The sequence below is a fragment of the Rattus norvegicus genome, chromosome 1 (assembly GCF_021556685.1).
Source record: "Rattus norvegicus strain SHRSP/BbbUtx chromosome 1, alternate assembly SHRSP_T2T, whole genome shotgun sequence".
NCBI lineage: Eukaryota > Metazoa > Chordata > Mammalia > Rodentia > Muridae > Rattus > Rattus norvegicus.
In genome coordinates, this window is record NC_141534.1 from 6,744,642 (window position 1) to 6,758,912 (window position 14,271).

General features: G+C 39.1%; 1 protein-coding gene across 2 annotated transcripts in view; it reads left to right on the forward strand.

Annotated features, from left to right (window-relative positions):
* Positions 1–12,803, forward strand: part of Shprh (SNF2 histone linker PHD RING helicase) — a 73,275-nt gene extending 60,472 nt beyond the window's left edge. Inside the window, 6 exon segments of one of the 2 annotated variants that reach the window (NR_199368.1) lie at positions 3,413–3,608; positions 4,223–4,315; positions 4,950–5,036; positions 5,654–5,832; positions 9,876–9,956; positions 11,004–12,800. Coding sequence is in view for 1 of the 2 variants with exons in the window: in NM_001437817.1 (NP_001424746.1) it covers positions 4,223–4,315; positions 4,950–5,036; positions 5,654–5,832; positions 9,876–9,956; positions 11,004–11,100 (537 nt within the window). In the remaining variant the exon portion in view is untranslated. 2 annotated transcript variants of the gene reach the window in all.
* The last annotated feature ends 1,468 nt before the right edge of the window (positions 12,804–14,271 follow it).

Below are 14,271 nucleotides of genomic sequence, written 5' to 3' on the forward strand. Positions count from 1 at the left end.
ATTGGAGATGCCAGTACCATGGCCTGACCACCAAGAACAGCAGCAGTGGAGTGAGGTCAACCAGACCCTAGATTGCTACAGATTAAAGATCTGGAAAAGTGATGTCAGCCCTTTAGAGGACCCCAGAAGATCATGTATGGAACAAGAAGCTATAAAGTTGACGTTGACTTGGAGACTCCCAAGATGTTAGAGATGCCAGAGCTCTTGGATACCTGCTGAGGAAAGCTGCTAATGGGGAGTGGAACCAGCCCAGGAGGAAGAAGTTTGTTGCAGTCAACACAGAAGAAAAAGGAGTTGAAGATGTGAAGAATGCTTTGATATCAGACATGCAGATGCAGAGTTTGGAGTTTGCCCAGCTGGTTTCCTGTATTTCTTTGGGGATCACAGTTTAGTGATTACATGAATCTCAGAAGAGACTGAACTTTGGACTTCTAATGTTATTGAGACTGCTACAGACTATGGGGACTTTTGAAGTTACACTAAATGTTGTACATTATGTTATGTTTAGGTATGGCCTGCATAGAGTCATAGGCGTGAACAAGCCTATAGGGGCCAAGGAGTGGAATGTAGTGGTTTTAGTATATTTGGCTCAGGGAGTGGCATAGTTTGAGGTGTAGCTTTGGAGTAGGTGTGTCACTGTGGGTGTGGGCTATATAAGACCTTAGCTGCCTGGAAGCCAGTATTCTGCTAGTAACCTCAGAGGAAGATGTAGAACTCTCAGCTCCTCCTGCACCATGCCTGCCTGGACACTGCCATGCTCCCGTCTTGATGATAATGGACTGAACCTCTGAATCTGTAAGCCAGCCCCAATTAAATGTTGTCCTTTATTAGACTTGCCTGGGTCATGGTGTCTGTTCACAGCAGTAAAACCCTAACTAAGACACTGCATAAAGATTTTTTTTGGGGGCTGGGGATTTAGCTCAGTGGTAGAGCGCTTACCTAGGAACCGCAAGGCCCTGGGTTCGGTCCCCAGCTCCGAACAAAAGAACCAAAAAAAAAAAAAAAAAAAGATTTTTGTTTTGTTTTGTTTTGTTTACTATCCTTGCATTCTTCTCTCCACAGAGCACCTTATCCCAGAATTCCATTAGTATAGCAGTTTTATTCTAGATGAGCAAGGATGGCCAAACTTCTAAGCCAGACACTCTCTCATTGCATTTTTGTTATAATTCTATTAGTCCACTAAACATGTGGCAGGAAACACTGTTCTTTCAATCCTTTCAGCACGGTAAACATTTTAACTCAGAATTTAAATTCTTAAGAGTTTTGCAGGAAGAATGTATAACTATGACGTTCTAATCTGATTAAAGTAAGTCATACCTATTAGAATAAGAATCTGCTGACATTTATGATTTAGAGATATGCTACTACATGTCATCTAGGCCAAATTTCATAGGAAATTCCCTTTGTTAGACTTTGATGCTGATATATTTTTGTTAATTTTTTTATATGTTTTACTTTCTGCCAAAAATGTAGTTTATTCTCTATTACACTTAATAGAAAGGTTTGAGGCCATTTCTTTATTATTAACCATGTTACTATTTTGCCTGCTGACTTCATGTCTTGAGTGGAAAACAGAAGCAGACGCTATGAGCATAATATCTAAAGCTTTTGTCTCATCCCAGTTCATGGAAGCATTACTCGTTCACAGCAGCCGAGACATAGAATCAGCCCAAGTGTCCACACTCATGACTGGATTAAGGAAATGCAGTACCATTGCTAGGAAGATGGCTCAGTGGTTACAGTGCATGCCACACATGAGGGCCATAGCTCAGATTCTCAGAACCCCCACACATGCCAGGTGGGCATGGCAACTTGCCTGATTCCAGCCTTGGAGGGTAGAGAGGGGATTCCCTGAGGAAGTTGGCTTTCTCGGTGTGCTCTGGATCTGACTGTGAGATGTGCATCCACACTTGCAGAGATGATTGTGTTAGTACTTTTCTGTGCCCTTTTTTTACTTCAGCAATCTGTTGTTGTCTAGAGCATTTTCTTTTGACTTAACGAATTACAAGTTTTTAATGAAGATATGTTCACAGAGGCAATGAACTTTCAACTTATCATCTTACAAGGCAAAGGACTAGCAGTGTGGCATGTAAGTAGAGTGTGGCCAGCATGCACATGGCCTTGGCCGTGCTATGAAAGCAGCAGTTGCCACGGAGCCAAAAGTTCCATTCCTAATTATATAACCAAGAAAATGGAAAGCATACGCCATTAGAGTATCATTTATAATAATTTATAATTTAAATGTCTAAAAAATAGTCTAAAGTATGAAATGTTTTATCTTAGCCAAGCACAGCAGCTCATGCCTGTAATTTTATCACTTTCGAATCTGAAGCAGGAAGAGAACTGGTGTGAGATCAAGGTCAGCTGGGCTACATTGTGAGGTCTTGGCTCTGGTTTCCTCTGGAGAGATGAAGCTACGTAAACACAGTTCTGACACTATGTACTTGTTCTGTTTGCAAATCTATGAAGGGCGTGCAGACTCAAAACAGGAGCCATAGAGACACAGGGTTCCGGACAGTCCTTCCCACTAGCCTTTCCCCCTCTGTAGTTCTTGGGAAGAGAGCTTTTGGTTTCTAGACACAGTTATTCTTAGTAATTGAATTGGGACTCAAATGGCTCAGAACCTATGAGGATTTTTTTGAGAACCTTTGAACATCTTGAAATGTTGCTTATAAAAAAATTTTTTTCTGTTTCTCTTGGTCTTTGAGAAAGAAACAGCTCACTAGATAAAAGGACTCGTGTTTATCCTGTACTTTGCTTAGCGTATATTTCTTACGTGTGTTGGCATGAATCTGCATGTGGTGGTAAGAGGACAATGTGTTTGTAGGTTAGAAGGATAGAACTCTGTCTGGTTATCAGGCTTGTCAGCGAGTGCTTTCCCCACTGAGCCGTACCGGAAGTGAACCGCTTTCCAGGTGGCATGTTACAGGGTATATGGGTGGCTCTGTCCGAAGGTCGGAAGTCTCACTTTGTATTCATTTCCTGTTTTCTCTTTATTATGAAATCAGTAGTATGAGATAGTGCAGTCCCCTTAACATATTTTAAACCTTGTATGTATAATTGAGATGCTGTTTGTCTAAAAAATAAATATAAGTTCCTTATGTTAGCATGCAAATTTTTAGCCTTTTTTTTTTTCTTCAAAATATTGTCTTCCCATTAAATTAGGGTAACTTTCTTCCTTGTTTACCTGGTTTTTTTTTTTTCCTGTAAAAATAAATATATTGAGAGCATTGAGGAAAGGGTGAATGCTGCTGTGGCAGTCCATTTGCATTTGGCTTGTCCTCTTCTACACCTTGATTTAGGTCATGGTAGTGTGCATGTTTAAGATCTGAAAAGCCATTACTGATTGCTTATCCACTGGGGCTTAGGTTAAACACACTGACCATGGGTTCATCATTTGTTTATTCCTCAGGTTTTAAACCACTTTTCTATTTCCATATTCCTGTGATGCAACAGTTTTGAAAGATGAAAAATAAAACAGAAAAAATATCTTGTAAAGTGACTTTATCTGCCTGTGTGTTAGTGGACATCTTGTGTCTCTGTCATTGTCCATGGTCATGCCATTGCAAAGAAATTGTATTCATTGGTTGAATCCTTCAGTTTTCAAGGTGCCTTGAGTTTTCATTCTTTGTATTCTTACATTTCTAATCTTAAAATATCTGAAATGAAGAGAATAGTGAGGAAGGTTTTTTAATATCCATTCTGCTTCTTTATTGTAACAGAATTTAGTAGCTATAAAACCTAACTACACTGTGTGGTATCAAGATTGTATGACTTTCTAGAATGCATTTGTGTTCAGTTACCTGGATGTAAATTCTTTTAAGAAATCCTTATTCTTAGATTTGGGAGACACGGGAGACAGTGCATGACATGGCATGGGTGCAGAGTCAGGGACAGCATGTAGATATGACTGTCCGTCCTGTGAGCTCTGGGAAATCAAATTCAGGTCATCAGGCTCCTGGCAAGTATGCTTGCCCGCTGAGCTGGTAAACTCATTCATTTCTGCAATTAGACAGTAAAGAAAATCCCCAGTAAACACAAAATAAAGATTAAGCACATATATATTTGCCAAGCTTTTATATATTTATATATGTATATAAAATTGTATTTATATAATTGCTCTGTTATAAATAGTTTGAATGAAGTGGTTTATACCAATTTTCTTTCCTTGCTTAACTAGGTTTTGTTTGGTGCTAATGTATTTCCCTCTTTGTGTTCAAAGGGTAGCCATTCTACAAAAGTGGAAGCTGTGGTCAGAACTCTGATGAAAATACAACTTAAAGATCCGGGGGCCAAAGCGCTCGTTTTCTCAACGGTATAATCAAGGCTTTCTGCTTCAGTCTAGCTGGTCTTCTGCCTCTAATAAGTGTCTATCTGAGTACTACTTATAAATACCTGCTGATATAGAGCTAAGACTCAGAATTAATGCCATTTCTTTCTGTGTCCTTATGTTTAGAGAAATGTGATGATACTTTATAAAGGCAGTTCCTATCACTACATATTTTTATTAAAATTAAATTTTAAATTGATGTCATTTAGAGATATTTTTGATATTTGAAAAGTTAGAATCTGTAACCTTCAAAGATTCACTCACAAGTGAAATGGTCTATTTAAGAAAAAGTAGTTAATGTACTATAAGTAAATTGTTATTTATAAATATACTAAAATTCTAGTTTTACATTTAAAAAGATGAACTATATCTATTAAAGACACCGCTGTTTTAAACGTTTTCAGTGATGTCTGTATTTTATTATATTACTGTTGTACAGTATTTGATGGGGAAGTGCTGTCCCCACAGAGCTGGTGTTGCTGGTTCCTCTGAGCGTTTGGGTTTGCTCACTTAACTGAAGTATGAAAGATATTGTGGCTTAATTATGATTTATTCCCTCCTCAAATCTCTCTGGCCGAAAGCTGTGTGTAAACACTTTTTTCTCACTTTGATGTTCTAGTGGCAAGATGTGTTAGATATTATTTCAAAAGCTCTCACGGACAACAACATGGGATTCACACAAATCAGTCGCATTAAGACATTCCAGGTGTGTCAAGTTTCCCTCCTGTTTTTAACAGATCAGGTGCAAACTGATCTGCCGTTCTCTAGCTGCCTTAGCTTATCTTCTGTTCTGAACCCTATAAGAAGGTTTTAAGTTCTTGATTATTCATGAAATTAACATTTTAAAACAAGATAAAAAATACAATAGATATTTTTTATCTAGACAATCTAAAGATTCTCTCTCTCTCTCTCTCTCTCTCTCTCTCTCAGAAAAAAGTACATGTGGTTAAAATTTTGTTTATATCAAATTTAATAGTCACACCTCTAATCTGATACATACCACATACAAGAACAGCTGAAAATACAGTAGATTCCTATCTTACCTAACATTAATTTCACATTGTTTTCTTTTCCCTCACTTTCCTCTACACTCGCACAGTTCAGTTTTCATGTAACACATATATCTATGATGTTACATACCACTACATGCTATAAAAGCAAAAGTGTATGATTATCTTCAAAATCAAGAAAAACAACTTTCCAGTTCCAAAAGTTGGTGGATTAGCATTTAATCTTCACTGCCATGTTCATCTTGAGCTATAACATAACTGCTCTTATTTTAATCAATCCAGCTAAAATTAAAATGTACCTTTCTTCTTTTAGGAGAACCTTTCAGCATTTAAATATGATCCCCAGATCAATATTTTGCTGCTGCCCCTGCATACAGGCTCTAATGGATTAACTATCATTGAAGCCACTCATGTCCTCCTGGTGGAACCGATACTGAATCCTGCCCATGAGCTTCAGGCCATTGGGAGAGTGCACCGAATTGGACAGACAAAGTAAGGGCGAAAGTTGGCACTTATTACCTTGCTTCAGGTTATGAGGAACTAATTCAACATTTAAATTCTTTATGTTTATCATACCCTGTGTGTTTCTTAAGGGTACATTACCTGAACTCTCCCTTACATGAAATGTTTGGGACCAGAAATTGTTTAGGGTTTTTTGTTTTTGGATTTTTTGTTTTTGTTTTATTACAGCCTGGAGTGTTTGAAGAAAGGGTCTAAATTTAAACATAAGATTGATTTATGTTTCTTTCACCTTGTACATCGTCTGAAAATAATTTTATACATTATTTTTAGTATTTATTTTAGCTACAACCGATCACATGAAGTCAGATGTGGAAATTTCCACTATGTTACATGTCTGCATGCTCTGTGGCACTTGGATGCGCGTGCGCACACACACACACACACACACACACACACAGTGAATGAACCAATAAGTCAATGTAGTTAAAGATGGTTTGGTTAGGTGCAGTAATAAAGTCATTATTTATGATATGAACTTCTTTATCCAAATACTAGATTGTGAGAATCTGTAACTTGGCTTCCTAGTTATTACCTCATGGGTATTAGAGGCCTTGAATGTCTGAAGACATACAAACACACACACAAAAACCACACACTAAGCCCTTATTTAGTAAGTATTACTGAGCATCTAAACTATGTCAGCCATTGTGCTACATGCTAAAGATTCCAATCATATAAGACATAATCTATTCCCATCTAGAAACACACATAAAAGGACACTGTGTAGCACAAGTAAAAGATGATTTAAAGTTTATGAACAAGAACAATATGCTTTGTGTTCTGAATAAAGGCATTAGGCTGAAGTTAGGCTAGAAAACTATTGTGGAAGAGTTGCGTGTGTAGAAAATAAAGGGCAGATAAGCTGATATTTCCTAGAATTGTAAGCAGTTTGGAACTGCTGAGGTAAAACACGAGAAGTAGTAAATAAAGTTTGACATGCCAGAGTCAAAAATCTAGATTGTTGCATAAACTTCAGCTTGAAACCAATACAGCTTTAATTTTAAGAGAAAAAGAGACAGATTCAGTATTTAAATTACTTTTCTCATTGCTGTGGCAAACATCACACAAAAGTAGCTAAGGAAGGGCTTATTTGGCTCATGGTTTTGGGAGTATAGTGGGAAATTCAGGGTGGCAGAAACAGGAAGTAGATAGTCAGTCGCATTGCAGCCACAGTGAGGAAACACTGACAGATGAGTGCTGATTCTTATTCTTGACCTCAGCTGTCTACATTCAGGATGGGTCTCCCTTCTGTACACATGTCTGAAACCTTTGTGGAACTGCCCATATAGATGTACTGACAGTGGTGTTTCTATGGTAATTTTAAATCTCATCAAGTTGATGATCAAGATAAGCCTTTGCACTCTTCCAAAAGACCCTAAATAAAATGTGGCAAAGTAGCATAACTTTGATCCATACAGGGTTCTGAAGTCCTTCCAATATCATTTAGAATGCAGTTGAATTTAGTCTCCATGTAAGTGCAGGTATGTACGTGCAGTTGTGCACTGAGGGCAGAAGGCAGTTCTCCACTTCCATTGTGGAGGCAACCGACTTGCACTTTGGTGGTTTGCGTATTGTAGGTCAGCTGGCCTCTGATACGCTGCATCTCACTTTCTTTTTTATTTAATGTGGGCGCTGGGCTGGAGAGATGGCTCAGTGGTTAAGAGTACTGGCTGCTCTTCCAGAGGTCCTGAGTTCAGTTCCCAGTGCCACATGAGTGTTCACAACCATCTATGACGGGATCTGATGCCCTCTTTTGGCATGCAGGTGCATATGCAGCATAAAATAAGTATACAAAGTAAAAAAACCTAGTGCTAAGGACCAAGCTGAGGTTGTTGGTTAAAGTTTATCAAGCACGTTTTACTAGTTGAGCCATCTTGCCAGCCCTAAACACTGACCTTTTGTTATACCAGCATCTTCCTAAACCGTAGACGGACTTGTGTCAGATTTAGAAGCCTAAGGTCATTAAGTCTGTTGCTCCCCAGGAAGTAGCCTTTCCTTTCATGTTTAAGCGACTACCTTAGTCCTTAGTCTCCTTCCCAGTGACAGTCTAGCCTCCCACAGAGCAGAGCACCTCGTCGTTCCATTATCACCAGTCGCACACGCACACTTCCTCCAGAGTTCTCTTTGCAGAGCACTTTCTCTGTGCCATGTACAGTTTTAAGCATTTGCTATAACCTTATGCAACTTATAGTCTACTTGTAAGCACACTGGTCTGTGGACAGTGAGGATGCAGTAGATCGAGGAGGTAAAGGGTATAGTGTGAGGGACCTTCAAACCTCAAGCAGGGTGGGATGAAAAACAGCACAGATGACTTGGAAGCCAGCCTTACTGAGCAGCGCACATCTAAGCAAAGCATGAAAGAGACTGAAATAGAGCCATACTAATAGCAGACAGTCAACATCAGTGTGACATCTGTAAGTCAAGAGCGGCAAAGAGCCACAGTTGCTAGACTGAAACAGGTAGGAAAGGAGCTCAATGGGGCTTGGGGTCATATTGGGCCCTAATTGGGAAGCTGAAGCAGAGGAAGAACACATCTAACTTCAGCTTGGAGACAGTCATTCCGAGTCCTCTGCACGAGTCTGCAGGCCAGGGAGTGAGGGGAACAGCAGGCCATTTGCCTTGGTGATGGTAGGAGGTAGCTTGTGTGGTAGCAGCACTGCACCCAGTCATAGTGCCAGGCTCTGGGTTCATTCTGGAGCAGGCCTGGCAGTGTCTGAGGGCATAGCGCCCGCCCGGTGGGTGTGAGCAGTGTCGTGTCCTTTTTTCATCCCATTTGTCCTAAATCCTACCTCTTCTCATATTCTCAAGAGACTGCATCGTGAAATACATCACATGAATATGTCTGAGTGTTAATCATGTTTAAAGTGGCACTCCATTACAGTCCACCTCTGCCTCCTTGATCTCCTTTTCTGTCAGCATGTCTGTTTTGGTAGCTACCCCTGAGTGAAATGCCACTGAAATGAGGCTTAGAGTGTAATTGGTGGCCTACTTCCTGTAGTGGTCCAGTGGTTCTTTTTACCCACCCTCCCTAGTTGTTAGTTTACCCAGTGCCCTGGCACCAAGTAGTATGTGTAGGTGGACAGCCTTCATGGTGTGTCCCTGAACCTTGAAATTGCCGGCTTTAGATATCTAGTTGTTATCTGTACATGTATCTAGGAACTTTATATTTTCCCCCAGGATATCCACTAGACATCTCAACTTTGGCACAGGTAAAGCAAAACTACATTTGGGTTACCCTCAGCCAGCCCAAGCTTTTCTCATATTTTACTGTGACTTTTATCATCTATACTTGCTCTGACAGGAAATCTATGACTTTTCTGTATGTCTTATATTCAGATTATTTTAATCTTGATTTTTGTACCTCAAAGATATTCCTTATCTTTTGACGTCTTATCTCACTGACAAAAGGTGCAATCCATCTCTTCTTGGCAGGATGACTTCAAATCTCTTCCCTTCCTCCACAGCAGCCAGAGCATTTCCACAGTGCAGTGTAGCGTAAATCACTGGAGCACATTTCTTTATAACCACACAATCCAGTTCCTGATCACATCCTGCAGGACTACCATTTATGATCTGAACCCTGGCCACCTCTAACCTCATGTTGACCTGTTGCATTTATAACACATGTGTGCCATACTAGCCTGCTGTTGGCCCTGGAAACTTTTTAGCTTTTCCCAAGCGTGTGCCCATCCCACTAATGGACATGAACATTTGTCTTCTCTCTGCATGCTCTTCCTGATCCTCCTGTGCTTAGTGCCTCATTCCCTTCTCTCAGTTGAACTTGTCCTGCATTATCCATGCAACTGATTTCTCATTTCCATGAAAGTGTTAGTTCATGAAGATCACATTGGCGGTTTGCACTGTAGACCTGTCCTGTCCCTGACCACAGTCATAAAGACCTGCCACAAGTGGGCACCAGTGGAGTAATGGATGTAGCATGTGCATGTAAGGTCATTTTCTACTCATTTGTCTTAAGGTAGTCTTTAAACTTACACTTATTACTTGCCTTCTAGACCTACTATTGTACATAGATTCTTAATTAAAGCAACAATAGAAGAGCGGATGCAGGCAATGCTAAAGACTGCTGAGAGGAGGTAGGTAACGGCTCATGGGAGGGGTCCCCATCATTTGAGAGTTTTAGATCATCCTCTCCAGGATGACAACAAGTGATGTAAACACCAACACTGTTTGTAAAAACCAAAGAAAAGCTTTCTATCCAAAGTATGTCCCAGTTAATGCTTTGGACATCCTATGTTTGGCATAAGTTAATTTAATAGGTTATAATATGCAAAATTATCTGGCTTATCTTTGCCACATTCAGTTACTTTTTAAATGAAATTTATTGTTCTGACTTACCTAAATTTTTGTCTGATATGTGTGAAACTAAACATGCATTTATGTCTTATAGTTTATGCTTACCAGTCACAGGTCAATTGAATTTACAGTCTTGGCTGGTGATTTGTGTCAGATCCATAGGCATCAGAATAATAGAATGATCAGAACAGTCTGAACTTTAGGACTTGGCCTTGCAGTCATTAAACTTGTAACATTTGCATGGGAATTTTCCTTTAAAGTCATCTTGAAATAAACGAGTACCTTCTTCCCTCCCTGTTGGATGGACGGATTGGAAGTCACCCAAAGAGAGATGATATGATGGCTCTTTCAAAGGGATGGCATCTCCAGGGTACTTTGTAACAGAAACATTCTCAAACCAGAAATTCCATACTCTGCGCTAACAGGAAAGGTGCCAGTCATCCCAAGGGCTTTTCATCTAAACCTGAAGGGTTTTGTTCTTATTGTCACATGCTGCAGACATCAGTGATTTTTATTTCAGTTTCTTAAAATAATATTAAATTTCGGCGAGTTTAGAACCTGCTTGGCACTAGTTGTCAGATGTCTTTTTTTCTGTTTTTTATTTGTTTGGATTTTTTTTATTAATTCTTCATAGAAAGCATTTTCTGACAAAGCTTCAGAATTATTTAGGCATTTTCACTGGTTTTGACAAGATGTAACAATTACTGTCTACTTCTGGCTCAGGGATGACCACTACATATGGTAGATTTGTGCCTCCGTTTATTGTCACACACACAGTCACTAACTCCTGGCCATGCCTTCTCCCTGTGCCTCTGGAAATCTTGCAGCCACACCAGCTCGTCTGGGAAGCATTCTGAAGCCTCTGCACTGACCGTGGCTGACCTGGCAGACCTGTTCACCAAAGAGAGTGAGGAGCTTGAATGAAGCGCCATCGCGTCATTGCACGGATGTTCAGACTTAGCTCTCACAGATGTAAAGCAAGCTTACAAAGTTAAGATCAGTAACCATTAGTAGATACTATTTTAATGAATTGATTTTGTTATACACCAGCCTAGTAATAATTGGCAATTGGTTCCTTTTCAGTAAACCTATTTCACACCATTTACAATGAATTTTAATTTTACATTCCTACTGAAACATTTACTTTTTGTTCTACATGTATATCTATAACTGATAAGGCAGGGGAATTTAAAAAAGAAGGTATTAAATAATTTTTCATTAGTAGATAGATGTTTGTTATAACAAGACAGAATACATAAGAAAGAAGGTAAATTAGTCTAGTTTTGTATGACCTGACCTACACAGCCAGTGTAAATGACATTTTTGAAAGGGCCTTTGGCATCTTTAGCTTATGATTCATCATTCTCTTCTCGGTAGTGTTTTAAGAAGACGCTAAACTATGATACCTAGTTGTTTGCATGAGTTTAAACTGTAACACTCTCTTTGGAACTTTAAGTAGTACAGCTCCTGATCATAAATTCTTAGGTGGTTATTTTGTGTCTTGTTACTAGCCGTCAAAATACTGAAAAGCTCATTTTTCTATTATGTTTAAGCCTTGTCATTGTTAGTGTTTTTAAGTGTATTAACATTTACCTACAATGATCTCTTTAATCTTTGTAGTGAGTTCTTTTTGTGTTTTAAGATGATGTATCTGTAAATAGGGCTTTTTTAAAATCATCATTGTACTGAATTCTTTCCCTGTGTTCCTGTAACTAATCATTTTAGCCGGTAATTATCTAAGTTTACAGTAGAGTTTATTCATTTCAGTTACTCTGTCATTAAGTATTTTATCTTACTGCAAGAGAATGCTGTGTTCACACATGCATAGAACTATAAGTGGTTAAACTGTCTCTTCTGTGAAGACTTCATAGATGACTTTGAAATCACAAAATAAGAAGTAGCTTGTATCCTAACCCTGTGTTGAAATATAAATGTTCTTGTTTTCCTTCCTTTAGCTGTTGAAGTTTTAAGTGACTCTCGAGATTCATTAGCTCCTACCTAACTGCCCAGGAAGCTGTACTAGAAATAGTCCCTGGAGCTCCTTCATCCATTGAGCTTGGTGCTTAAGCTAAGGTGCATTTTCCTATCCGGGTTTATAGGTGACAGCTCAGCTGAGGAAGACACATTCTGGGTGCTTATTCCTTAGTGAAGGGAGATATGCATTGGTTCTTTTATATGAGATTAAACATAATATTTTTACAGCTCTTTGACATCCATGAAGAGCTTTTCTGTGTATTAATGTAGTTAATTTTCCCAACCGTCCTGTGAAGTGGACATAATTAAAGTCATTCCTGTTTTGAAGGTAAGGAGCGAATGCTCAGGAGGAATCTTGGCTATGATATGTAGCAAATAGACAGAGGAGTCCAGGCCCTGGCTTCATGTCTGCTTTTCTTCCACCAAATCGTGTCATGCTGAGGTCCAGAAGCCTCAGAGGTGTAATTTAGGGGTGCGATTGTTGAGGTTTTTCTTTTTCCTAATATTTCATGTGCTATGTTCTAGGAAAAGCAATCTGATATGCTTCAATTAAAAAAATAACAAATAGATATCTGTACTTATTAGTATTAGAAAAACTACTCTTATTTATTTCAGTAAGATACCTCAAATAAATATTTTAGTGAAAAATGAAATTGTGGATTATTTAATTTCCAAGCTTTGGATCATATGAACTTTGGTTTTTATTGATTCAACAGATAGTATCAAGTTGCCAGTTCTACAGTATCCATATTTTATTTACATTTGTTATTCTAAACAATTGTGATAATTCTCTTACTTCAGAACTAATGAGTACACATACATAATTTCCACATTTTGGCTGCAAACAAAAGAAATTTTGGTTTCCTTTCTCCAAAATATCACAGTATGGGTACCGTGCTAGTAAATCACTCAGGATAAGTGAAATGCCCAAGCCTTACAGTTTAAATGTATTTATATTTGGGGAATTTCTTTTCAAGTAACTCCAGATGAATTTACTAGGACTGAAGATTTATCTATGTAAATTATAAACATTCCACAAACTTGGCTTAAATCCAAGTAACTCTACTGTGTTTACTGCAGCATTGCTGTTTCTCTCTATGTGACCCTAAGGTAAAGGACAACCTTTAGAAATTGGTCCTTCTGGGAAGTAGACTCAGTCTTTTATATGCTGAGTATGCACAGATCTCTGGATTTCAAATCCCTCCACAAAGGTCTCTTTCACATCTTTAATAACAGTAACAATCTCAACGTAGAACTAATGCTTAATAAACAATACTAGTTCATAACAAAGCAGCTACGTATAGATATCTAACAGGTTGTGACTGGTCATGAGCTGAAAACCTCCTCTAAGGGCCAAACACAAAAATGTCTTTCATCTCTTCTGCTTTCATTTGCTAACCCTTCCAGAATCAGTGTGCTGGAGCTGTCTGTCTACTGAACTTGCAGATGCCGTCTTGGGAATGAAAATGTTAACAAATGACCACAGTTCTACTCAGAGTGACTATCAGACATACTCAGGTTTAGTAGCACTTAGTCAGTCAGAATTCCCACCGTAATATGCCATTTTATATACGCAGTTCCCTGCTGTGTCCAGGAGCTTCCTGTAGTCACCCACTGCCTCCCGCTCTTGTAGGCCTTCCTGACATTACAGGCTATTGCCAATGCTCCCCTCTTTCTGATCCCTGGACATTTGGGGGGGGGGGTGACAAATGTCCTCTTTGAGGATGAGCATGCTGCAGTCTGTTATTCTCTGCACCTGAACCAGTTGTGAGTCTGTCAATCATCTACCACATAAGGAAGTTTCTCTGATGAGGATTCAAATGCATTAACTAGTGAGTGTGAGAATAAGTTTGACATCCATTTAGTAGAATGATTCTGACGTACCACAGATAACCAAAAGCCCTGGACAGGACCTGGTTACCTCTTCTGCAGTTGTTGGCCATAGAGATCCTACACACACGTCCTGACGATATAGGCCATTGCCAGTGCTCCTGTTTATGCTATAGAACTTGACTGTAAGAACCTATTGCTGAAGACACTGCTTACCTGAATCATAAAACATGGAAAAATCAGTGGCTTCCAGGCCACTGACCTGGAAGCTTCTTCCTTATGGTCATGGAA